At 38.4% G+C, this 27,479-nt stretch overlaps 1 protein-coding gene across 2 annotated transcripts in view; it reads left to right on the top strand.

Annotated features, from left to right (window-relative positions):
• Positions 1–23,526, top strand: part of STK39 (serine/threonine kinase 39) — a 105,408-nt gene extending 81,882 nt beyond the window's left edge. For both annotated transcript variants that reach the window (XM_065841411.2, XM_071811022.1), the window contains 4 exons: positions 1,853–1,905; positions 3,798–3,866; positions 17,928–17,992; positions 22,037–23,526. In XM_065841411.2, the coding sequence (XP_065697483.1) occupies positions 1,853–1,905; positions 3,798–3,866; positions 17,928–17,992; positions 22,037–22,111 (262 nt within the window). In that variant the 3' untranslated portion in view covers positions 22,112–23,526. The remainder of the gene's footprint in view (positions 1–1,852; positions 1,906–3,797; positions 3,867–17,927; positions 17,993–22,036) is intronic.
• The last annotated feature ends 3,953 nt before the right edge of the window (positions 23,527–27,479 follow it).

Raw genomic sequence — 27,479 nt, 5'->3', positions numbered from 1 at the left:
ATTAGTTTCAAGATAAGAAGAGTGTAAGAGTGCAAAATGTACAGAATTACTTCTCCTATGGTTTTAGTTTTTAACTCTATGTGGAAAAAGATATGCAGGCTGGAGCATTTCAGTATATAGGTGCAACACTTTCTGGTTTACCTCTGCAAAGGTGTGAGTCACGGTTTTTATTTCCTTGATTTGCTGTTTCAAAAGTGTGTGCAGGAAATGGATATCCAAGTCTGATCTGCATCCCGCATTCAGTCAAAACATGTCTTACTTAAGAAGAATGCTAAATTTCTGTGCGACTTCCCTTTTTTGAAAAGCGGCAGTTTTAACGAGCTTATTAGACATAATAAATTTCAGCAAAGGGAAGTGGATTGTTGAAACTCAGAGAGCAGAAAAAAAAAAGAACGAACTGAGATTCATACTAATTCTCTGTTGAATGCAAATACGTAGTGTAATATTCCATTTAATGGCAGCAGAATTCTGCAACAGAAGCAAATGAGCTTCTTAAATCTGTACCTGGCCTGTTGCATTATCTGTAGCTTTGTATTAGTGATCTTAAATTCCCGTAGTTTTTTTGTTTAGAGTAGAATTTTGGGAACCTGAAACTGCCAAAGCTTTGAAGCATTCAGTATATTCAGTAAATGAGTACTTTTCATTTTAAGCACTGCATGTGGCATACTTATTTTTCAGGGTTTGCTGTCTTGCTTTTGTCTGTGTTGCCTATCATTTTGGTTTTTGTGTTCCTGCGTGTTGCTGGTTTTTGACTCTGTAATATTTTTATAACTGTTGAGCAAGTGATAATAGCTGTAAGTCACAGCTGAGTATATGCCTGCCTATTTGATTTAGTTTTTCCACAGCAAGACTTCATGGCCTGGTATGCTGAAATATGAGCTTGCATACAGGTTCCTTGCTGAGGAGAAGAATAATGGACTGCAAAACACATTCTGCTGCTATTAACTTTTCAAGTGGATTGAGCTATTCATTGCCAAAAGAGTGTGCTGCAGCAATTAAGTTCATCCCTATGCTTAGTCGTCTTGCCATTTCCAAAAATGAGATGGACGTCTGTTTTGCAAAGAGACAAATGTTTTATTTATGGTAGAAATTTTTAACTAAAACTGAAGCTGGAAATGTGCAAAGAATGGAGGTTTGGAGCACAGGATGAGACTGTAAAGGAATTCTTTTAACGTAGATACTGAGTTCCTTGTGCCTGTGTCATACACCGAACTGCTTGAAGTAATTGTGGTGGCAAGTGAGAAGGCAGAAAACCTCTATCTTGCACGCTGTGCTGCTTATTTTATGTGTAGATAGAACCTTGCTGCTGAGACAATGGCGATCAGTAAAAGAAGTTACGCATTTCAAAACAGCTTTAAAAACACTGTTCATCAAACACTGCTTTTCAGCATTTAACATTTGCCAGGTACCTCGTCTCTTAAACAAGCATCTCCGTGTACACGTGATCCCAGATAGGGAGCTTTAAGCTCAGGTGAATATTTTGTTACTCTTGGAGAAGAGGTAATCCGTAAGATTCTGACTGTGTTGAACTAGTTGAGTCACTATGGCAGAGTGTCATTTGAAGATTAAAAAAGTAAATATTTATCAGAGGACCTTATTTTATCCTTTAGGTTACCAAAAGCATTTTTCTGTTTAAGCACATCTTTCTGTTAGTATTCCCCAAAATACAGCCATGAAATGGTGATGGAGTCCCTCCAGTCTGGGTGCTTTGAGAGAGCAATGTTTTTCAAGTTGAGGAAATTCACTTTACAGAAACTTTGTTGTCAAAGCCACAGATATACCTTGGGTGTAAGAACTGAATAGTTGTTCTGTTCTTCATTACATTTTAATGTATACATTGAATGTTTTTCAGGAACTCCAGGAAAGAACTTAATGATATACGGTTTGAGTTTACTCCAGGCAGAGGTAAGGCTCCTTCAATTGAATTATTCTTTTAGTGCTCAAAAAGGTATTTCAGAAATTGATTACTGCTCATGGTTAATACAAACTACATCTCCGGAATCTTTCCTACTGGGTACAACTTTATATTGAACTTCACTTGAACAAGAATAGCAGATGTATGTAAATTCTAGTGGCAAGGCAACATAATATATACTATCTATTAGAAGAGCTGATTCACAGTATACTTGATGAATTTCATCTCTTACCAAAATGATCTATGCGGTATATAAGATCTTGCATAGCAATATTTACAGCTTTGGAATTTCCATTTGCACATTTGGAAAATATCATAGGAAAGACAATACAGAGCCATAAAGGTGTATGTGGTGATGGTGGTTATATTTGAGTTCCTTTCCCCTTTTTTAATAAAAGAAGTTCTGTTAACAGATAGGAAGTGCACAGCATTTTTCCAATACTGTTTTCAGCTGGAAGTTGCATCTCTCTAGCTTTGTTATCATCACCAGAAAGAAATTCTGGTGTTCTAACTTTAAATTCTACTGCATGCTTCTAGAACTTCTCTTGGCTTTCTAGTGCCAAGAGTTGTAAGAACTTGTAAAACTTACTTTGAAGAAAACAAAGTATTACTGGAATGAAACACACAGGAGGCTGATATTTATCATCCTTGTTACATAGCAACCCTTCGAACTATGAACACATATTTTTCAAAATTCAGTACTCACCATATTTAGAGTAGCCCTCAAAGAGCTTCCACCTAAAAATGAATCCAGACTGGAAAAGGTGTCTCTTTTCCTGTAAATCACAGTATCTTTCATGTGCAGTAGTTCTGTGCGTAGATATTCTCTCTGTTGCCTACCCGCATTTCTCATTGATTCTGGCAATGGGTAGTAACGAAAGAGATCTCTTACTTAATTGGGCACAGAGCATCCCGATTTAGTCACTTGTCAAAAGAATTTCTGAAATACTCTCTAAGCAGTTACAGAAGCCCTTCAAGAATTCTTACTTGGTCAAAAACTAGAGGCTATGGCACAGTAAAGTACATGAGGACTCTTCCTAGTGGTGAGTCCCTGAGGCAGCCAGAAGGCAGCTGTGATTCTCATTGTCAGAGCTCCACAGAAATTGCAGCTAGCTCCACAATATTGTATTTTCACCTGTGTGTGCTTCTTGAGGCAATGGTGCAACTGTGTAACTGCCTCACAGCATGTACTCCATGCACCTGTTTGGTGTTGAAGCCATAGCACAGTTGAGACTTAGCTGTAATTCAGGCTTGTTCCTGCTGTTTCCTCCTGCTTACCCCTAAGCCTTCTAAAGTGTCTCCAGGAGCAAGTACTAGTCATGGGGACTTAGGAATTAACCCACTTGGGTACAGCAATTGATGAAGAATCAGTCCAAAGCTCTGAATTTCCTGGGTCACAGTACTTAAAAGCTGTTTTAAATCGAAAGCTTGAATCAGTGACTGTTCTTGTAACTCCTTTGCTGCTCACAAACAACAAAGCCTATATAGCCTGTCTTTATCTGGAGATGCAGAACAATGGAGATGATAAAGAAAACAGTGAAAACAACACCAAAACATAGTTTATTTTCTTGGTTGTGAAGATACTGAACTTGTAAACTGTGTAGGAGTATGTAGTTAGATAATACAGGAGAAATGCTGGTGCCCAGGAAAGGTCCGTAGGGGGTTTGCAGTGAATCAAATCATCACCTCAGAGGATTGGCTGTGCAGAGGCTGATAAGATAATTATCTTTTTTTCCTCCTAATTAAAGATAATTTTGAGTTCAAGCCTGCCTCCATGGGTGTTTTGGAATGAAAAAATATTTTTGTTAAATTGCATTGGATAACTGACAGTTTTTGTTGTTTTTGTGGGCTCTCATACTTATTCATTTCACCTTTTGGACAGACACAGCAGATGGCGTTTCTCAGGAGCTGTTCTCTGCAGGCCTGGTTGATGGCCATGATGTAGTTATAGGTAAATTACATTTTTGTTTGCAATTATGCTCTTGTGACAAGTTTGTGTTTAATAGATATAAAAAATGTTTTTTCTAATGCTTGTTTTCATAAAATCCTTTTTGTTCTTATTTTGCTTTCGTGTATGTGTAGTTCAATCAACAAGCCAATTTTGATACCAGTCCAAGGATTGCTTTTGGAAATCAGAACTCTTCAGTGGTTTGAGATAGATGGCATAATATAGATCTCCTGAAGGATTATTTTCAATTCAATGATTGTTCATTTTTGTGCTAAGTTAATTTTTTTTGTTTAACAATAAAATTATTTTTCAGTGAGTGCTTTGGCAGCTCTGAAGTTAGTGAGTATTCTGCTTGGGTTCATGGAAGTAGAAGCAAGCCAGAGTTCAGGATCTATGGAAATTACACCTAGAGATATTATTTATATGGTAAAAAAAAAGATAATGAGAAATGTTTTCTGGCTGCTGAGAGGAAAGATACTTTTCTGTTTGTTTGTTTGTTTTTCCTCCCAATGAAATTCAGTGCCTGGCAAGGTTGATTGATTTGAAAGTGCTTATTTCCCTGCAGTTCATTCTTTTCTTCTGGCTGCTCAAGCCAGTAGATGTATGGTAACCAAAATCAGAGGGTGGCTAGTAGGTGCTAAATGTGTGAGAACTGAATTGAGGAATACTAGCAAATCGATCTTTGTGTTATAGGCAAAGTTCATATCAATGGGTTCAGATATCATTACCATGAATGGGATTTGTTATCATCTTTCAGGGGACTGATGGGGCAAAAGCAAATGAAGGTAGATATCCGTCATGGCTTTAGTGATGGGTCCTTGAAAAATCATGAATATTTAAATAAGTAAGGTTTTCCTTAGCAGTCTTGGTTAGAGACACTGTATAATTAATTTTTAAAAAGCTTATTTCCTTGCTTAGTTCCTGCTTTGAATTGCATCAGACTTTGATTTTTAGCACTATGATGATGGTCCTTTCTGTGCTTTCCTGTTTGTCTCTTTAGTATGGTATTAAAAAAATAAGGAAATACATTTTCTTGTATATAATTGAAGACATTCAACTGAAATTAAATTTCATTAATTATAATAAGTTTATATGTTCATTTTTCTGGGTTGCTGTAACGTAAGTTCCACAGGCACAAATTCTTGCATGACTTTGTGCTATAATTTTCACTTGTCTCCTTCACCTGTGAAGTCAAGTTTTCAAATATGTTTGGACATTGCTGTCTTCCTAGAAAATGACTTTTGAGTTCATGTTTTACGAAAGAGAAGTTCTGCTAAATGTGACTTTACTTCTAATTAAAAAAAAAATACAAGTTGGACTAAATTAAGCGTACGTTTATGATTTGCTTTGGGAAAACTGGCTAAATGTTGTATGGGCATGGAATAATACGATTTGCATGCAAGCAGGTTATTGTGAATTTCAGAATTTCACTTTAGCAGTGCAGTCCTAAGAAATGTTTCAGTCCCATAGTTTAAAGCAATAGGTCATATAAGAGAGCAGATGGTGGTGCTGAAAATGTGAATCTGCTTACAAAACTAAATTTCTGTGTAAAATAAATTTGCCACCTTGTTCACGCAAAATTAAAAGGTTTAAGATCTTCCTAAATAGGAAGAGGGGAATAGTATAGAAGACAGGGGTGTGAAACTCGTTTTCACCGGGGGGCCACGTCAGCCTGGCGGTTGCCTTCAAAGGGCCAGAAGTAATTTTAGGACTGTATAGTTGTAACTACTCCTACACTTATACAGTCCACAGGCTGTTGTGGCCCCCCAGTGAAAATGAGTTTGACACCCCAGATATAAGAGTTTGGTTAACCCTCTTCACCAGAAGAACTGATTCCATTAGCTTCCAGATGGAAAGCAGCTGATAAATTACCTTTCACTTTTCAGCTGAAGCATGCAGAAATTCAGCCTCTATAACATAAATGAAAACAAAGTACTGAGATAGTCTCATAAAAGTTTTTCTTGTAGTTTCTTTTAATGGATATTGGAACATGTAGAAGCTGGGAGAAACAAGAAAGGTGAAAATAACTGTGCCTATGTTGAACTCAACAATTTGCTAGGGTAACAGCTGATTTTCTGAAAGGACACTTGGAGTCAGCAAAAGCTGCTCTGGAAGGTACAGCTGTGGCATACGTGAGCTGAAGCTGTTAGTGGGAACCAGCTGACATCTAAGTTTTCTAGAATTTGCTGCTAAGCATCAACATGCTTCACCGTTTGAGTCTTGCTGGATTTGCCTCACTTAACACAGACTTCCCAGGAAGATTTCCATTCTGATAAGCAATAAGCTCAGCCACTTGTTCTGCAGAGAAGCAAAAATCCCATCTTGCATGTTCAGTTCTGGCTACGACTGACTGGTTTCTGTTCTTACTGACAGCAGCATTGTTTCACAGGAGGTCCCTAGATCCAGGGAATCAGCGCAGAGAATTTTGTATAAAAGCAGAAGGGGAATGAGTCTTGGAGCTTCTATGTAGGCATTGGTATCCAGTTGATGAGGTCTTTTTATGCAATACTGAAGTAGCTGTGTTAAATCATATGAAGGATCTGGAATATTTTCAAAATACATTTCAAGACGAAATATGCCTCTGTGTGTATATGTAATATATGTATATTAGCTAGTAAACATTCATCCAGTAATCCTATATTATATTTTTGATACCATAAAGGAAACTCAAGTCATATCAACAGTCAGTTCTGTTGAAAATCACATCGTTGCAATCCTACTTCATCATTTCAGTGAAGCCTTAGGCTATAGTTAATCTTCTAGAGGCCTTGCTTAAATTTCAGAATGTAAAGGTTTATTTACATTTATTAAATTGCAGTTTATATATATAAAAATATATTTCCCTTCCTGAGTGCTGCTTAAATAAAAGCCTTGATACCCATGCCATCAAGAAATGTGCAGTTGCCCTTCACTATATAAATGGACCTTTATTTTCAGTATTTTTGTCAAAAAGTATCTGTGAATACCTTGAGCTTCATGAATGATGTACCTTCACTTTTAAATCCACCAAACATTCGCTGCCTGAAAATGGATATCGGTCTGTGGTGTTGAGCCAGACCAAGGCATCCAGTTCAGAAGCGGAGGAACAGCTTTTAATCAGAACAAAAGCTTCCTGCTGAAAGGCCTAATGTGTTTAGGAGAACCAGCTGAAAACCCCCCAATAGATCATAGTTTGAAAGTAGCAAGGTTTTTAATCAGCAACTTGAATTTTTTCTTGGAAGTGAGAATATGATAGAAGCCACAGTAGTTTGACTATGGGTTTTGGGGTTGTTGGATATTTTTTGGGGTGGGGAGAGTGAGATAACCTTTTTATTTGGTGCCATTACTGTGATAAGTAGACGGGACTTCAAATAGCATCTAGAATTAAAAAAATCATGGCTGTGGATGGCTTATTTGGCCATGAGTGCAGAGAATATGTATATGACCAAATCCAGAGTGACATTATTTGAAGGGATGTTAACCAGTAAGTAATATGTATCGTTCCAAATTAATCATGGTATCAAAGCATTTGAAATTGCAACATCTGACTGTCTTACAGTATCCTGTCTGCTGATGCTGAAGGGACTTTCATACTAAAATGGAAAGACGAAAAAGCAGAACTGCAGTTTGTTAGTATGCTGCCTGTAACAACATCTTAACTCGTAGTAGCACTGATAATCCAATCCATAGAAAAGACAGTTACACAGTGAATATCCTTTTGCTTTCCTTGGTTTTGCTTTGTGTTTGCTTATAACTAGTTTACTTTGCTGTCTTGTTAGATTAATTGTCTTTGAAAATGAATTAAATTTTGCCTTTTCTTCAACTAATGCCAGCTTATCATCTCACTGTAATCAGAAAATGGGATAGTGCTGCATGCGTAGAAAAGATGTTGCACTAATTTATGTCCTCAAAGAGCGGTAATGTTGCTAAGGGTAGGTGACCTGGGTAGTGCTACCATTTGAAGGTGGCATAGGTTTGTCATTTAGTATCAGTAATAATCTGAGATGCACTGATTTTTTTAATCTTTGAGGGAATTTATCACAATCTGGTTTTGTTGGTGGTGGTGGTTTGGTTTGGGTTTTGTTTGGTTTTGTTGTTTTTCTCATCTGTTTCTTCTTGTGGTTCAAACTGAGCAAAAGAACTATTTTCTAATTAAGTATCATGTTTTTGTATGTTCCACAGTTCAGTGTACCCATAAACTTTTTAATGAGAAGATACCTTTATAGACCCTAACAATTAATTTCAAATTATAGACTAAATTCTTTGTGATTACTCTTTACCGTATTATCCAGAAAGGAAACTTACAGATTTAATGAAAACCTGACTGTATTTTAAGATATTTTGTAGAAACTCTTGTGCCTTCAGTGTGCACACATAACTCCATATCTCTTCAGTAAGATATGCACATGCATTACAGATAGGAGAATATTTCTAAAATCCCTGAGGTTTAACTAAGACTTACATATTTCAACACACCTGGCTCATTTAGAGCTAACACATTGAAGGGTGACTCACAGTGACTGGACTGCTGGGAGTTCTGGGAGCTTGAGGTACGCCCTCTGGTAATCAAGCTTTGTATCTGAATTGCGCATTCAAAGTTATTTAAACTATATGTGTTGTACAGAAAAGATGCACTTGAGAAAGTCTATGATGTGAAACTGGCCGGTTTCATTCAAGTTTCCACCTTGCTGAACTTTCATTGTGGTGGAAACGTAGAGGTAACCTCGAGGTGAAAAAAAATTATTGTGTTAGGTGAATAATCGCTGCTGCTGTAACGGGGGTTGTGGCAGAACTATAAATATATGATGTAAGAAATTCTCCAAGCATGCAAATTATTCTCTACATATATATACGTATTCACGTATCATAGTAAATGTGTTTGTCTTGTAGCCATGATCAAGTAAATATAAATTTTGAGTTGCTTTATGGAAAAAAAAAAGAGCAACAATAACAAAACAAACAAAAACCCACAAACCAAACTCATGGAATTAGCAGTTGCATTCAATGAAAGGTCCTTTTTTCAGTGTGTACTCCACCAGTTCCTACTTAACTGTGTAAATGAGGAGTAAATCCGTCTGTTAATTGGTGATATTAGTTTGGGTTTCGCCTGATGTGGCCTGAAGTGTGTTCCCTGCCCGCATAGGCCTGAATTGTTGTTTTGAAATGTTTCTGTTCCAGTTTAAAAACAAGGGGGGGAGAGAACTGTGAGTTTGAATCAGAAATTGCAAAGACAGCAATGTGAGTAATGTTCTCTTTTCAATAGTAATTTAGTTGCTGGTATTTGTTTCCTTGGCATTAACTTCTCTGCAAGTGGTTAGTATGTCAAAATAAGGATTTATTGAGGTTCTTCAAACTAGAGGTAGTCTATTTCAAAACCTGACTCCTGCACATCAGGGAGTCTTTTCTAAATATATTTTTCCTTGTTTCAAGTTTCACATATGAGGTATTGAAGTAGCTTTGCTGCTATTTCATCTTGTTAATAGTTTTGTCAGAACAATATCTATAATTCATAGCAGAACTCAGGACAGGAAGAGTTGTGAAGATCTGATGGGGAGAGGAGATTACTGAGGAATAATATGCATAGCAAAATGTGACCTGCCTTATTTCTGCATAGACCTACATTTCAACTCTAATCCAGCATGATGAAGGCATTTGTTAGTGCTGGCTTCAATATCTTGGTGACTATCAAACTGCTGTCAAAACCTTTGTCTGAAAGCTACCACTTGCTTTCTACGTTCAGTCACTGGCGAACAATTTTTTTAACCTTGTGCTCTGATTCGTTCTTTTATATAGAGAATTTATGAGCACAACGTACTGTAATATCTCAGGCTTGTTAAATATCACTACTAACAATGTTGGGCAGCAGGTCTAAATTTTTACTTTAAATGTTCATTTGAGACTAGGCTGAGGTTTAGAATGCTCAGGATCATAAAAATTCTTTTCTCAAAATGAAGGGGAAATAAGGAAATCTGTGTATACTCCTCCCTCATCTTCCTGGATAGTCTACCCCATTAAACACATGCGAAATCAAGCTCTGAAATAGATAAGCATTTACGTATCCAGATGTATTCTACTTACATTTTCATAACACTTTGTTTTAAATGCATGGTGGTTTGTCTAAATGTTCTTCACATACTCTGGGGGAAAAAAAAAAATCAGTCTGAAATATCCACCTTCTATTTTTTCATAAGTTTCTGGGAAAATAATGTACAATTTGCCAGTTATATTAATATTTTGATTCAATCAATAAAAGCAGTTATCACAATTTCAGGGGGGCTTGTTTGTTTGGTTTTGGTTTTTTGTCTCTTCTCGTAGATTGTAAAAGATAAAACATTACCTTGGGATCAGATATCCTTACTAAATGATTGAGAATTTGGGAGCTCAGTGATGTGGTTTTGGAATTGAAATAGGTAGATTTCTAGCACTAACTTATTTCATTTTCCATTTTTGTACAGAGCTCCTGTTTCATAAAATATGTTGCTTCTGTTTTCCATCAGCTACCTAAAGAAAAAGGAAATCTTCTATCTTTCTCAGTTTTCCAGTTTTTGTCTGTGACCCCTGGATATTAATACCCCACGTTAATCGATCTTAATGTGAAAACATTTGAGGTCTACTACTATTCTGTAAACTCTTTTATTTTTTTCAGTTTGAGAAAGGATAAATATTTGAATTTGTCTGTAGAGGTCAGTCAGAGGCATATGTCCCTGATGCCTCTTCCATGCCTTTGCCTGTTCCATTACTGAATAACATTGCATAACTGGTTATTTGTTAAAGCCTCAGTCCCACTTTTATTTCCCTATTTCCCCTTTTTTATTTCCTATTTTGGAACAAGATACTTTGCTGCCAAACTACTAGGTAACGTCCTTAAAAATGTGTGAAAAGATGTGAACCAGCCTAAACCTTGGTTGTCCGTATAGAACGAATATCTAAGTTAAATTGTCACAGATTTTGGTACTCACTAGGGTTAACATAATTTGAAGTATTGCTTGCCTACTTTCTTTACTTTTGCTGTGCATTGGGCCAGTCTTTGAGGGATGAGGATGGTTTTATTTGGCACAGTTCTTTCTCAGCCTGGTAGTTCATACACATATGAAGCAGTGTACACACTCCTGGGCTTACCATGTTTACACTATTGGGGCTCAGATGGTTTTAATAATTACTGTAAGTGGTGGAAATTGCACTGTGAAGTGGTCGTCCTGTTCATAAAGATGCTGTGGAGACCTTTTCCAGTCTCCCGGTGTTCCTTTAAGGGAGACATGCTTTGGCCCCTTGTCCTGTAGCTGCCCTCTTCAAGATGTGTCTTCTGACTGTGAGGCTGCAAATCAAGCTGTTGGATATTAAAGTATCAAATGTTGAAATGGAGATAGTTTCCACTGTCTTTATCTATCTCTACTGATTCAGCAATGTGCTTTGAGAATTCAGGCAAATTTGCGAGCCTTAATCTCCCTTTGATAAATTCCTAATGACAGCCTCTTCATAAATAATACATTTCTAAATGTTTTTCATGTTTCTGCCTTGTCAGTGTCCAATACCTTCCTCAGAAGAGAAGCTAGGCTTGCTGTTGATCTTTCCATTTTCTCTTATTTCTTTCTTATAAGAATCATGTCTAGCTCCTTGCAATCCGCTAGCGATAAACACTTGTTAGTTAGCTGTCACAGGTCTCAAAATGCTTTAATATTTCCATTCAACTGTTCTCAAGCAACAAAAACAAAAGGAATTTTATGACTAGCATGCTGCATGGGTGAACTAATGGAATCATGCTGCACTTAAAAGACCTTTTTGACCTCTCTTTGGAAAGCCTTTTAATCTTTCATGCACACAGTTTGTGAACTATTAGATAATAATAAGACAGTCAGAGATCTGGAGGAATCGTTACTAAAATCTCTAAAGGTTGATTGCTTTAATTATTTGCACAATATACTATAACCCTGTGCTAGTTAGGGTTTAAAACTTATGTTATGAACTTGAAAATGCATGAAAACCACTGTGCAGTATGAAATATGGATGAATGTATATATTGCAATGAACCTCTTGCAATATGTGAAACTGCCTCAAGAGTGTGCATAATAAATTCAGCCCTTTGGAGGAAAGTCTTACCGGCAGCTGAATTTTCCGGAGTGATAAATTCCACTGAAAAGTATTCCCTGTCACTTGGGCATCCTGCTTCCTAAGACCCACACAGGAGAATACAGCATTAATCATCAAATCAGTAGACTCCCAAGACAGTTAATTATGTAGAACTCCATGTATCAGATAACAACGGAAAAATATCTGCCTACAGTTGGGGAAGAGGTGATGTTTGAAACAATCAGCAGGAAATCCAATAAATCTGTTGAGCTTTGGGTTTGGCCTCTAACAGTAATACCGTTGATGACGTAAGGAGCAGTTGAAGGTGGCTGTTTCTTACAGATTGAGTTTTGGACTATAGTAAAAATACTTTTCATTTCCCAGAACTCATAATATTCCAGGGTTTTTTGTGACTGTAATTTTGTGCCTGAATAATGTTTTCCCTTTCCTCACATCTGAATTTTAGGATTATAATGTTCAGTAGCTTTGCAAACTATTGAACGTAAGCATACTGTCAGAGGTTCCCCATCCACTCTTTACAAAATGGAAAAGCAGATGAATCATTATTCATTTGAGAGCACCCCAGAAATATAATCTCAAGCTTTAGATTCTGCTTGTGTCTGGTTTTATACCAGATGGCTCCGGCTCAGTTGGCTGGGTCGGCATTGTGCTGGAAATAGTTCTACTGTACTTCATATAGCTTTATTTACTGTCTCATTAATTTTAACTTTTCCAGAAGTTTTCCCTATTCAGAAGCCATTAGTGTTAGGTTTCATGCTGTGGTCAGAATTTTAAATAACCAGGCAGAGTCTTGTCATATCACAGGAGCAAAACAGCTATTTGAGAGTGCCGAAAGTATGGTTAGTCTCTTATATTTAGTTGTGAGCTTGAAGATGGCCATTTTATTCTGTTGCCTCAGCTTATACTGATCACTTATTTAAAAATTATAACCGATGTGTTTGGCCAAACTGTCATATAGCAAAGAGTGATTTGTAGTATATGCTACATCAGTATTCATGCTAGAGGACTGTAGTTATGTGGGGTTTTTAAATTTATTATGTCTGCAATTAGCAGCCTGTGTTGTGTATATTTAGATGCTGGGTTTGACCTTTTATCCTATTGCATGTTTTGCAAGTGCAGACACTCATTATGATGGAGTGGCACAACCATTTGTCACTGCCTAAAACCTGCAAAAGAACCTGGGATGATTTGTGGTGCAGGGGCTGATTATCTGTCCTTCAGAAGCCTTCTGAAGAAAGCAGGACGGCACCTCATTTATTGTTGTAAACAACAAAAAGCCTATTGTGCTAACTGCTGCTAGCGTTGGAAGGGCTTTTGCTCCAAGGCATGATTTGAAGTGTACTCTATTTACTTGAGGTTACTGCTGGCAAAGCTTTTTCCATCACCACTTAATTTTTTCCTGCAGTTATCTTGTTCATGTTTCTTCTTGTGACTTTTATGGGAGCATAGCCATAACATCTTGAGAAAACACTCTGCAAAATAAAGTTGAGTCTAGTATATCCAGGCCATGTAGAAACAGTCAATTCCCAAGAGGATTTGAAATTGTCAATTAGTGCTGCTTTCAGGCAAACTAATCTCCTATGGATTTCAGAAGTACAACACCCAAGGCATGACTTCAGAGTACTTCAAAGAAAAATGGCTTTGTCAATAGGAAATGTAGTATACTTAACTTAGAGATAAGGTGTAAAGTAGAATCCAGAGACATATATTTTACAACGCTCTCCACTTTTCCAAATAATTTAAGTATCAGTGGAGAGAATGATTCCTGCCTCTCTAGAAACTCCTAATGTGAAACTCCTTTTCACTTGATGGAGGGCATTACTGTATTAAATTGACTTTGTTCGCTGACTTGCAATAGAAGAATTGTTGGGAGGGAGAGGTGAGGTGGTGAGAGCGGGATGGTTTTTTTTCCTCCTTAGTTTTTGTAGAGGTAGTGAGGCTTATCTACATTTAGAAACTTTAGGCTTATTTTTTGTATTTAAGCCAAATTAAATCTTTGTACGTAAACTGTACTAGGAGGGTTAGGGAGTCTTGACCTACTAAATCATTCACCTTGATGAAAAGAGCCTAAATTTAGCAGCTGGGGGAGATGTAAAAGCCTAATAGCAGTTCCATTTAAAAGTAGTTGTTTTTCTTTCTTGCCTGATATGGTCAGGAATCCTGAGTAGGGCTGAAGAGTAGTTATTGACTGCTTGCATGTAAGAACATTGTTTACTGATCTGAGCTTATGTCTGACATGAATTTCTCAGTGTCTTTCAAGAGACTTTGCATACTTAGGGGTCCAAACTGTGTATGTTTAGTAATAGTCCTGAATTTTCAGAAGTATATTCATAAGAGTGGTTAAGTCGGTTATATTTAATGCAACTGATAGGTTAATGGAATTGCATTTAAAGTAGGGTGAGTATTCCACTCGTTCTACTTGTAATTTTGAGGATGTCTGTCCTGTGGTTAAGATGGGATCCGCAAACTTTCTGGAGACATAAGTGGCAGGCACTGCAGGCTGGCTTTCTGGAAGGACTCCAGACTGCTTGGATGGCGTCTGCTGCCTGTGCTGCAGGCTCTGTTAGTATTCCTAATGGAAGCTAACTAAACCAGAGATGCCATGGGCACCTGCCATTCAATGGGTTACTGCTGGTTTTCCAGGCCCCAAAAGATTCCAGTTACCAGTTGAGCCCAGATCTTCAGGGTGTTCAAGTGCAGAGAGATGTGCCCCGTGCCATGTCCTTACCGAGGTCCTAGAACCTTTGGCTTGCACTAAGGCAAAAGGGTAATGAATGGCTCATCCCTAAAAAAAAAAAAAAGGCACATTTTAAGTAGTTTCCTGAAATGCACACTTAGGTATCCAAATTCAGACAGTTACCTCTAATTGTTGGCCCTAGCAAAACAAAAGGGCTTAGAAAAATGAAAAAAAGATACCAATAGGACTGTTTGGGTTTGCTAGGTAATTACATGCACATATTTGATTCTTGGTTGATGTTAATTGCTTACGCTTTCAGATGTTGCGAACAGAGCAGGCCTTTGGGGGGATTTGCATTCATGGTGGCTTGATTTAATGGGATTAATGACAATGTTTGGCAAAATCGTTTTTATTGCCATCCTGTAAAGACCAGAAAGTGTAAAACACAGAGTACCAAAAGTCACAGGTGAAATGAGAGTTTTACTTGAAAAATGTTAAATGTGTATAATTGAAATTGAAAAGATCTCTCTGTGGAAAACTGCAGGTGTGACTATTTTTTATGTAAACTTGTATTCTAAAATTATGGACTCTTTACAGGTCGGCTTTCTCATTTTCAAGCATAGCCTGAAAACATCTGGCATTACTCCCTTAAATCCTCCTAATCTTCTGTTTGATTAAACATGTCCCACTCTAGTTATGGCTCATCAGCCAAGCAAAAATAAAGCATATTTCATATGCTTGCTTCAGATGTTTCTCTAGCATTTTATATCTAAAAGTTTTTGGCTTGTATTCCTATTAAAAGTGAAGACAAGTGAACAAATAACACTGTCCCCTGTAGCCTTTTAATGAGCACTGTTCTTAGAAAAGCTGTTTTCTTGAAGAATGGTGTCACTCCTTTCTGTTACGGTGTTTAATTAATAATAATTAAAAAAAGGGTTAACTATTTACATATATTGCTAGTTTGTCTTCTGCTATTTTTGCTTTGAAAAATTAATTTCTTCTGTGGTAGAGAATCAGCAGGAATGTTCGGGGTATTAAGATTTTGATGCTACTTGTGAAGTCCTCAGTGCTGCTTTTTGCTGTGTGGTAGTTCATTAAAACACTGCTGATAATGGGCTGCTGTTTGCAAGTGCAGGAATAGAAACTTCGCCAGGAACTGCCTAAGGGCAGCTGCAAGTTCTTGCATTCAGGAGAAACAGCCAAGCAGCATGTGGACTTGCCTTAGTGGTTTTACAGCTGCTCAACATTAAATGAAAGGCTGCCCCTCCTGAAGATGAGCATGCATTTGAAGCTCTTTCTTTTGTAACATTTTTGTAATAGGTGAAGTTAGAAATCGTTGGATTTAGGACTCAGCTCCAATCTGGTTTTGTAGCACCATGTCTCCATTTCAGTGAAGCCAGTTAATACTGCTCTTGAGTATATGACTGTATTTTATAGATGATTTTTTTTTTTTTTTTTTTTTTTTTTTTAATTAAGACAGAAAAAATTGAAGCTTTTCTATTCTGGCTTCAGGAGCTATGAGGCTGAAGACTCCTTTTTGCCTGTGTATGAGGTTCTAGTTATTAATTGTAATGAAAAGCATTATCTGCATTTGCATGTATTTTATCAGGTAGGAGGTATTGCAATAAAATTGACCTGTTGATTGTGAAAGTGAATTGTGTGATTAAAATAAAAACTCCTTGTAATAACTAAAATAAAGAAGCTTGAAAAACAGAAAAACTTTTTGTCGTAGTGCCAGGAGTTGAGTTCGTTTAACTGTGAAGGTTAATCTTCCTTTCTGAAAAAGTGTTCTCTACAAAATGTACCTTATGGTTGCCTTTAGGGCTTGTTTTTAGTTTCAGACAGCCTTTCATCTAGAGTCAAATTTTTTACAGGTGTATAAACAATCATTTGTGCTGTTTCAGTGGTATAAAGAAAATGAGACCCTCAAAAATGTAATTTACATTTAACAGTGGTATTTTGGCCTAATTCTTCTCTAAATTCCCTTGCCAAATACAGTACTTCCCCTTGTCAGGTGAATTTCTATAACTACACAGTGAATCATATATGATCAGGCATGGTACGAGTGAAGATTTTATCCTAATGATGTTAGAAGATGGATGAAGTAGGAACCTGAGTTTTTAACAGTAGGACATTGAATATGCAAGTGTTTGCTCCATATCTTCACCTTATTAAGTCTGTGGAAAGTATTATTTATGGAGAACATCTGGTTTCTTGCTTCTCTGCTTTATGGTACTTACCTACTCAGTGTACTAAGAAATGTCTTCTACTTAATATCTGTTTATTTCCTTTTAAAAATCTTGTCTAAAGAGCTCTGCTAAGTGCAGAGTCTTTATCTCATGCTGATGTCCTGGTGCTGACATCTTTTGCTCCTAAGTCAGTTTTGAGCAAAGGCTCTCAATGGTTCGGTCCAAGTTAGCTCAGGATCTAGGACTGTGGAAAGCTGGGAAGCAAGTTTAGTAAACATACGAAGCTGAAAGCAGACAGTTTTTTGGTCAAGGTTAATGGTAGAGGTATTGTAAAAATAGACCAATTAAAAGTGTGAGTTAGGTGTTTTGATAGAAAAAAAGTTTTATTATATTCCCGCCACCTCTGTTTTCAAGGAGTGAATTATCCCCTTCCTGCTACCCCTGTATTGGCATACGGCTTCCTTTCCCGGATGCTCGGGTCTGTAGATCCAGTTAAACCGTTTATTGCTCATACATCACAAATCTTGGTCATGTTTACTGAGAGAGTAGTTTGAAGATCAGCTTATTTGTTTTCCCTCTCTTATTTTTACACAGTTTTCTTTTGGTAGTGAGCTGTAATAGATCACCATGAGTCTGTGTGGGTGCAAAAAAGGACAGAAGCAGGCACATAAAGCCAGGAGAAACAGGGGAGAGCAGGCTCAACCTTCTCCTGGAAACTTGAGCTGATAGTGGCCCTGGCTGTAGCAGAAACATGATATAAAACACGACAACCATCAGCTTATCCTTGGCTGTGTGATTCTCCCATTTTCCTAGTGCTTGCATTTGTCTGATTGTTAATTGTTTATGGAATAGACTAAGCTGAAAAATAGTAGGGTTATTTTTTTCTGTCATTTGGTTTTCAGGCAGATTTTTCCCTTGAATCAGTTCACATAGTCACAAAGTATCAGTGACTGCAAAAGAAAGGAGGCAGGACTCTAACTTGCAAACAGCTAGAGAGTGATTAAATTATTCAGGGGGTAATTTACGGACATGTATGTGTGTAGAATTAAGCAGAAGATTCAAAATGAGGCTTAATGTAATGTTGAATGCAATTTTCTGTAAACTGTATTTTTTTCATACTTTATTTTACAGTTGCTGCTAACTTACAAAAGATAGTAGATGATCCAAAGGCCTTGAAAACATTGACTTTTAAGTTGGTAAGTAAAAGCATGAAGGGAAGAAACAAACTAATTATCACAGTATTCACACAGAGTCTGGATTTCATCTCATCGACAGCTATTTTGCTGAATAAGTGTGTTGACAGATAAGATGATTGAAATTACTGTGTGAGAGAAAAAAGCTAAACCTCTTTTTGACAGGACATTAGGGATATGTACAGTCACACGGCTCCGTAACTGTGCAGGGGGAAGGAGGTTCGTTCACGTGAATTCTGAGGGAGTTTGAGCTTTAGGTGAGAAACTTCAGGGAGAAAACCCCCGAGTGGAATTGCAGAAACAAGGAAATCAGAGAAAACTGTAGATGATGGGTTGCCTCCCCTCCACCCCCACTCCTTCAGCTCAGCCCTGCCTCCAAAGTCCTCTGCTAATGGGCATTTTGTTCCATCCCATTCTTTTCCAACACCTGCCCCCACTTTTCTTGCATGCAGGCTGCCTTCTTAGTTCTCCACTTCAACCTTCTTTTGATTGACCATCCACACTTCAAAGTTGATCTTGCTCCCACTGTATTTCATTTGTTTCTCCCTCCCCACCTCTTTCTGTCTTCTGTATATCTAACATCAGACCCTACTTTTGGGCCTGGGACTGTTTTCTGTGGTGAATTTTGTGCCCTGGACCATAGATCCTAATTTTGTTCAATTTTGATGCTATCATGATCTAATTTACTATTAATAACTTTACATTGCAAAAACATAATTCAGAAATTATGTGCTGTATTTTTTTAAATTTCTTGCTAAAATTAAGTTGAAAAAATTACATACCTAAAGTGTAAATACCAAACTCTAACCCATTAGGTTTCAACACCCCTTGCTGAGCATGACTCAGCCATGTATGACAGACCAGACTGAATGTGTGTTAGATAAGTAGGTCTCCAGAATCACAGCTTTGTTTATAAAAGCAGCTGCTTCACAAGGGCTGTGGAGAGCCATTTTTAGAAAGTAAGTGACCTAGTTGATGATGATGTATTAATTCAGGATTGTTCTTCCCATGTAACTTTTTAAAAATAGATTGAAGTGGTTTAAACTGACCGAATCATTTGGACTTACTTTTCTTCTGCAGTCCAGTAAAATCACCAGAACTTACACATTTCTTTTGGAAAGAGGTTGGGTGGGGGAATGAGAACACGTGTTTTGCTTTTGTGGCTCTTACCATCTAAATATAGCTGAAAGGCTGGTGCTTCTCTTTTTCCAGCTAATCTGTGTTCTTGCTGTCTAAACACCTGACTTAGCTTTATTGTACAGGCAATGGCATCTCACTGAAACCATTTAGATATTTAGATACTCCAGAGGCTCTGTAGAAGTCTGTGTTTCTAGTTCACACACTTAAAATAAAAGCATGAAATTCCAATATGTAACATCCCATAGTATCTAGTTAATGTTTACATATTTTGAAAGCAAACCCACTTGAAAATTGAGGTTGGGCTATTCCTGCAATTCAGTTGGCTTTATTGCTGGAGTGCAATTAACATCATGTGGCATTTCAGATTCCACTGAGTGAATGCTGTTGTAATCTTACTCCTTACCATGATCAGAATTAATAGACAATCTAAAAATCAATGTCTTTGTCCCTTCTCAGGGTAAGTTTATTGGCTAGGTAACAATACCTGAGGTTAAATTTTAACCTAGTTACCTACATTAGTTCCCTGCTTCCTGGGAAAAGAATATAACCACAATAAGTATCCTATTTTGTTCTTATCCTTGGATTAGTTTAATATATGTTCTATTTGTGCCTGTTTCTATATTGCGTAGATGAGTTTTTAAATGAATTTTTGCCTAGGAGAACTCTGTCATTTGTTTATGTGCCCTACTGAGTCTTTGTTACCTCTCAGCAAGGTCTCACTGAATGTAAGAGGACTTGTATACAACTTGATTAAACCATATTTTGTTGGTAAATATTTCATGGGGATTCAAAGCCTAAATGTAGCTAATCCTATATCCATGCAGAGAATTCAACTGAAAAATGCTCTTTAGTCTAGGATTAGGTACTACTATTTGTGGATAAGAATCTGGTTAGTAGCTCATTGCTTGCAGATTGCTTGTGCTGATATTTTGCTGGTATGTAATATTTCTATTCAAACAGCAAGAATTTTCATCTTTGGGGAAAAAAGAACAACTTATGTCTTAACCACTTCTGCCTTTAATTGTTGCCAAAATGGTAAAGAAAGTTATTAAAGTGAGATGTCTGGATGAATCTGTCTTTAAGGTTTGATTTCCCTCTTGCATATATTTTTTAACAGTGCATCTTTGCTCTTACAATGATGTCATTCTACAGAACATAGATGGTATTAAACCCTCCTTAGTTGTCTTGGCTAACACAGAATGATGACTTCCTTGCAGGATCCAGCTGTCCACACTTTGGGAAAGTGGCTGCTTTAATACACAACTAATCTTGGCAACACTCAAGGAAACACAAAATTATTGCGCAGCATAATTTGCATTTTATGTAAGCATTTTTCATATGAAAAAGGGAGGAAAAGTAATGCATCCAGTCACTAAACAGTGAATTGCAAATACTAAGAGCTTTTCTTGTATGTTGCAGTTTGTGTATAGTAGTTGTACTTATGCTAAGCACAAATATAAGCTAATGGGTTCCAGGTGCATTAAATATTAGGCAATATTTATTGATAAGGAAGGCATTTAAAAATCTGTACACATCTAGATATGTTACTTAGCATGGCTTTGAGGAGATCGATAGCTGCCTAGCATGTAGAATTATATTAATAATATTAGCTCTTTTTAGCATGGTATTTAAGTGCAAAATTCAAACTCCATTTATTTAGTAAATTCCCAATCCAAGACCCGATGAGATATCTTAATAGTAACCTATGCTGATGATCTCAGACTTTTAACTTGATGCTTCAGTGGAATAAGACCTGTGAAATGCTCTCTGAAGACAGAAATTTTGTTCTGATTGTCTGATCAAAGTAAAGTGGAAGGAGTAGCCTGATGGAACGTAATGCTTCCACAAGCATTTGAGTGAGTTTCTTTTTGGTCATGAAAACTCAGTGAGTAACATCACTTCGTGCACCTTGTGTGTACAGTCTGAGGGCTCTTTCCTTATAGTGCATACACAGAAAACAGTTGTACCAAAGGGTTTGACTGCTACTACTGCATAAAAGGATCAAGAGTATTTTTATAGGGTGAACCAATTGTTCTGACGTTTGGTGGGGGAATATGCCAAAGAGTATGAAGACATCTGTCATAAGTAATTTACCATTACACACAGTTCATTTAATTGTATTATTATTTTGATTTATATATCACACCAGTCAAAAATGCTTAAAAAAACTTTATTAAAAATGTAGTCACTTCTGTCCCGCAGAAGCAGATTTTGTATTTAGAAATCAAAATATTTTACCTACAGCATGTGTAGTTTTTTGAAAGCAGACCTAAAGTAATAGTTCAGTCCCAATCAAGGTGGTTTAATATTCTTACTGTTATTTGTGAAAAGTGAATTGATTACTTGTGCCAGTTTATACTGACAGCCTTTACTGAAGGTTCTCAGCTACATGGTTTTAAGTACTAGAATGTACTGGTAGAAAGGAAGCCCTTGTTTTGCAAATATGATTACTCTTTATAGACTGCTTCAAGATATGGTTTAAAAATTCAGTGGACTGGTGTTCCAAACAGACTGAATAGCTGGACTCAGGAGACATTTGGTGTCTACAGCACAATGGTAAAAGGAAGATTCTGTACATGTAGGTTATTGGCTCTTCATGAGTGCTGACAACATGCTTGCATGAAAAAGCAAGTTTGGATCCAGTCTGGAAAGTCTGGTTTAAAGAATTTGGGTCTTTAAGAGTTAATTTCCCAGTATTTTTTTCATAACTTTTAGTATTGATTAAAATAGTTTGCTAAAATTGAGGATGCAGTTAGCAGACAGTGGCAGAGGATACACCAAGCAGTCTGAAAGCTTCCCTTCGAGTAAGCTGTTTGCCACCCAGGTGATGTGGGGAAAATGTATAATCTGACTGTCAAACCCTCCTTTGCAGCGTAACATACTGACCGTTTCTGTTTGTACTTGCAGGCCTCTGGCTGTGACGGCACTGAGATTCCCGATGAAGTGAAACTGATTGGGTTTGCTCAGTTAAGTGTCAGCTGATGTCTGGCCCTGGACCCTAAGCCGAATTGAGAGATTGCGAAGAGGCCAGCTTAGATGAGAAAGAAAATTAATGCACCACACACTGAGTTCTGCTTCATTCTCTAGCAAGTCACAAAGTCAGAACAAGCAAAGCCCACAGCTACACCGCTGCTGCTAACATTCAAAATGCTACTAAATGTCTCTTAGCAGTTGATTTGGATTCCCCCTAAGTGAAAAGCCTGTGGAAATGCACTCAGGTGGCTGTATTTATTGGTTACAAAAGGAATTTTCTATCAAGCTTACTTCTTTCATAAACTTTGAGTGATACTATTTCACCTGTACTTGTGGTTGATAATACTGCCTCTGTTCTGTTATATTTAGAAGTTAACATAAATGTAGAAGTTAAGAATTATTACCAAACTTGAATTCTAGTTTTAAAACTGTGAATTTTATTTTTCATATATTTATGCATTACACATCCTAGTCATGAGAAAAATATTTGACTTGATTATGTGTTATTTGCAGTTAATCTCCCATTATTTAAAAAAAGTTTCAGGTATATCTTTGAAGTATTTGGTAACTTCTGGGGTTACTTTGAAATTAATTAATTAGGCGTTAGTAAGCTTTTGTTGGTTGTGTGTCTAAAAACCAGTCCACAAACATTGTCAAGGGAGTGGGAGGTGCCTTGCAGACATTAATGTTTTAAGAATGTGCCTGAGGCTGCTTAAATAAATAATCTTTGTTTTCTAGAAGTACCGTACATATGGTACAATATATATAAATATATATAGTTATCTGAGCAAGGAGAGGGTATATACAGTAGCAAAGGTGTTAGAGTATTTTGACTATGCTTTATTGGGGAGTCTATGAGCTAGAACTACGTTGAACTGTTGTCGTTAAGGTAGAGTGCTTACTGTGTCCATCTCTGATCCGATTTACCCTTAATGATAAACACCGGTTTCATACAGGTGGTAAAAACTTGAACAACAGAACTGAAGCTTTACTTGAAGTTCTGCAAAATACCAAGGTGGAATGAAAATAATAGGGCTTTGTGCAATGATCCAGTAAAACTCTGTTACAAAGAAAACACTTCTGACCCAAGTAGTTTTATGCTTAACCTGTGACATAGATGTTATGGAGCTAGCAAACCTTAGGAAGACTTTCAAACGTGGAGACGTGTTTCTCGGAGGTTACAATCTAAACTACTTCCTAGCTAATCCTAGATAAGCGGCAGCTCTTTAATGTACTGAAAACAGCAAATATATATTATTAAGAGAAGTTATTTATAATGCCTTGTCATAATTGTTGAGGTGTTCTAGAGCCATTTGCGTACGACTCAATGTAATCCCATCCCATCCTACTGTTTACATGATGATTACTCCAAGATGACTGCAAAGGTTCAAAAAATAAAAATAAAAGTGTATCGCACAAACAGATTGGTATTTGACTTTCCATGCTCTGTGTGGATTTTGACAGCTGTGCAGCAGGGTGGTGTTATAAATGTCTGTTGCCCTAATTTAGTTTACAGGTGACACCTGCATACGGCACCAGGTTCCTCACATGGAGGAGAAGGGCAGAAAACACGGCTTGCCTGCCCACAGGAGAGGTGTCTGGTCATGTGGAAGCCATTTTTAGGACTCCTAAGGTGTTTGTACTTTACAACGTCATTCGGTTACTTGGGGCACGACCTGTATGCCATGGGGTGCTGGTTTGTGTGGGGAAGAGGATGTGTGGGGCCCAGGGCAGGGCCGGGGCTGACACCTGCTGCCCCAGCCCAGGTGTGGGGATGGTGGAACAGCTGGGCCTGGTTGGGCCACCTCCGGCCCCCCCCAGGTGATTGGTGCTCTCTGCCTGTCCGTGCGGGGAGCCCCGGCCTGGGGCGGGGTTTGCGGCGGGGCAGGGGCTGCTCCATGGAGGGGCTGTGTGCTGTGCTGGGGCTGGCTGCAGTGGCTGAAGGCAGCGAAAGACATGGTGACTGTGTGTCCTCAGCGCCAGCCATGCTGGCTGTCCTTGGCTCTGGGCGTCTCTGCAGCGGCGGGGGAGCCGGTACGGATCATCTGCTCGGAATCTCTTCCACATTGACGGCATTTTACCTCGGTGCCCTGCAATGGGCTGTTTATCTCCTGCCTCCCCCTGGTTAATGCTCAGGGTGCCCGGCGCCGGACAGAGGAGCAGCCGCCGTGGGCCAGGAGCCTAGGTACGCTGGGCGGGAAGGGCGGTGGGGGGCGGCGGCTGGGCAGCCAGGTACTCCTTAGCGACCTTTGCGTTGGAGGAACGGTACATTAAAAGGTACCTTCAATGTGCGGCTACCAGTGACGACGTTGGTAGCCCGCAGCCCTGCGATGTGGCCACTGCGGAGCACAACCCGAAGGAGTTAAGCTCAGAGCGTTGCTGTTAGATTATTTTTGTTAAGTACATTAATGTGTGCTTCTTGAAACGTTGCACCCATATTGACTAATCCACCTGCAAAGCAGTTAGATGGTTAGCTTTCTGTTTCAGGCAAAGAAATGAACATTCAAGGAAGCTTGTTGTTTTCACAGATCTATAAAAGAAGTGGGAATATATAATTGGATGAAAGTCATGTTGTGCTAGCTATATGCCTCCCCAAAGGCTGATGAAAAGGTGTTAGGGTATGAGTAGCAACTGCCAAGAGTGCTCATCTACTGTACTGGTTAGGGCTGCAGGAGGTAGCTAAATAAAGAAGAATGTAATACTTTAATTGCAGTAGTCAGCAGCATTGTACCAAGCTGAAAGCTCCAACAGTTGTTGCTGGCTTGCTGTCTGCTGCAGAAACATATCAGTGCTTTGCGGGGCTTCCTTGGTTCAGCGAGACAGTGAATTCATGCAGCAGCATTCTTTATCCCTCATGTGTTACTGTTGTAGGTTTTTTTTTTCTGTCGCTAAAGTATTGTGAATAAATACAATGTGAGCTAAATGAGCTCAAAAGAACAGTGACCTGAAATAAAAGGTAGTTAAAGCTTTAGTGTCTGTTAAAATAGAGTTAATAAATGGTTTATTCTCTTAGTTATATACAAGTGGAAAAAAAAAAGGTAAAGATGTATTGGGTTGAGTAGAAAGCAGTGTGCAAGTGATGATAGAGTAGAAATAGGCATGAAATTTAATAGGAATTTGCTTCCTGAATACTATATTTGCATCCTCTGTTGAATAACAAGAGAAAAGAGAAAAACAGCAACTGTTTGTTCATCCATGTTTACAGGAAAAGCATTTAGGAAATGGGTACAGTTCTCATATGTGTGACTTGGCCCAGAGCAGGTGTGGTGCTCCTGTTAGAAGGGTGTTGCTGGCTGGAGCACCTGGCTGTGTTTGAAGCAAGAGGGCTCTAATTAATGAGGTGAAGCTGTAACAGGTGAGTTACCATATAGTTGTCTCTGGGGCCGGGAAAATAGGGCTTAATTAGATGGTTCTAAATATATAATCATCTGTAGTGGTGATTATATGCCAGTGCTTGCAGCTGGGCCCTTGCAGGCTGATGAACGTCAGTGTCCATGAGTCAGTGTGAGCTTCAGTGTGCTGAAAGGAGCCCTGTGCTGTGGGCTCAGATGCAAGTCAGTCAATGAAACACAGTTCTGTAAGATATTATTTTCAAGGTGTTAAAAAGGATGAGTATAAACATAGCAATTAGCTCAGCACAGAGCTAGGTCTGGAGAGTAACTGGCTGGTGCGTGTGGGAGAGGAGGGGCATTGCCAGCCTGCCCTGGGCTCTGGCGTGGGCTGTGGGCCGCGTGTGCTCCTCACGCCGTCAGAGCAGGAGCGCGCGTCTCCTTCTCCGGCAAGTGCTGACCACAGGTGTTCCCATTGACACAGACAGACAGTTGCATTCAAACTGCAATGCAGCTACCTACTTGTGATAAATATAGTTGTTTTCTAGAAATACTACCTGATGTGCTACCACAATTTCTTCTGTAGACTTCCCTGCCCCACAGCACGCGTCTGCTTTGTGCGTACATGTGGAAGGGGGAGGAGGGAAATAAGCCAGGAAACATCACTAAATTTTTTCTCCCTGAGATAAGGGTGAATGTGCGTGCCTTTTCAACCAGCTTGGTCTAATTTAAAATTTCCGATTTGGGGTATTCTGGAGCAGTCCTATGAAATTTGAATGTGGGGCATCCCTTCAGAATGTGTTTAAACACTGTTATTTCTCTGAGAGGGAGTGCTGCATGCAGCTTGTAATTGGTGTGCCTCCCCCTCATGCTTTTCTTAATCAGAGATTTGTTTTCCTTTTCACCACCTACCTCTGCATAATGATGTTGGATGTGACATTGGCCTGTGCCTGAAATTGTTTAGCTCTGATGATGAATCTGAAACAGACCTAAAACACTGCTAATTGAGTGCATAGAAAATGCTGATTTTTGTTTAGCAGGGAGCAGAGGGTGCCACCCCTGTGTTTTTTCAAAGCAGCAAAACCATGAGACCTTGTTGATATGTAATAGCAGTTGGTGGGTTTTTTTTCCCCCTCTGGATCAATTGCGATATAACTTTATTCAGTGAATTGCTGTGGATTTTTTCACTGCATCAAGTGGGCAGCCTTTCCACCCGCTTGTGATGTAGTCATGCATGTGGATGCGCTAGAAATGCTAATTACTTTAAAATGAGAAGTTGGAAAAGCAGCAGGAGCCTGCAGCTTGGGGGTCCCTGTGCATGTGCTCTGCTAATGAGCTGATGGAGCAGCTGGATTTACTCAAACCACAAAAACTGCAACAAAGTCTGTTTTACTTGTGTTTTATTGCACAGTAATCCAACTGATGAAATATCCAGGCATATTAGTTGAGCATTGTGACATTTTAGTTATTCATTTTTCCCTCAATGACGAAGGGTAACATTACAGTGCCTATAAAAATGTGGGTTTATAGCTGCTTTATGATTGTTAGATTGATGCTCGTCAAGCTGCTTGTGTAGTCGTAGCAGTCCAGGATGTTGAACCAATCTCATTGGCTGGGAAGTTGGCTGCTTCGGATAATGTTGAGAATATGGACAATGGTGGATCAATGAGCAATTACAGGGACCTTGAAGATTGTATGATGAGAAGGAGAAATACTTAATTTTCACTGCATAAACCAATAGGAAGGTGCTGCTCATGCATAGGTGTGCTGGGATTCTTTAGATAGACTTTTCTAGTTTTATCGTGTTTACTCTGCATCTGTAGACACTACAGATCTCGCTTTGTTTCATTTGAGGACAATCAAGGTATGACATCTGAAAATGTAAAGGGATTGAAGGTTATTTTGGTAACATAACTGTTTTTTCACATAAAGGTAGTGCCCGTGGCTGTTATCAACAGACAATTATAAATAATGAACCAGAAGAACCAAGGTGTGTCCAGTGGTTTTGGAGGTGGACTCTGTGCTGCTTGTGTCATATAAAAACACAG

Source organism: Patagioenas fasciata, chromosome 7, assembly GCF_037038585.1.
Source record: "Patagioenas fasciata isolate bPatFas1 chromosome 7, bPatFas1.hap1, whole genome shotgun sequence".
NCBI lineage: Eukaryota > Metazoa > Chordata > Aves > Columbiformes > Columbidae > Patagioenas > Patagioenas fasciata.
The sequence above is the reverse complement of the archived record's forward strand: the minus strand, read 5'-3'. Positions and strand labels throughout refer to the sequence as shown.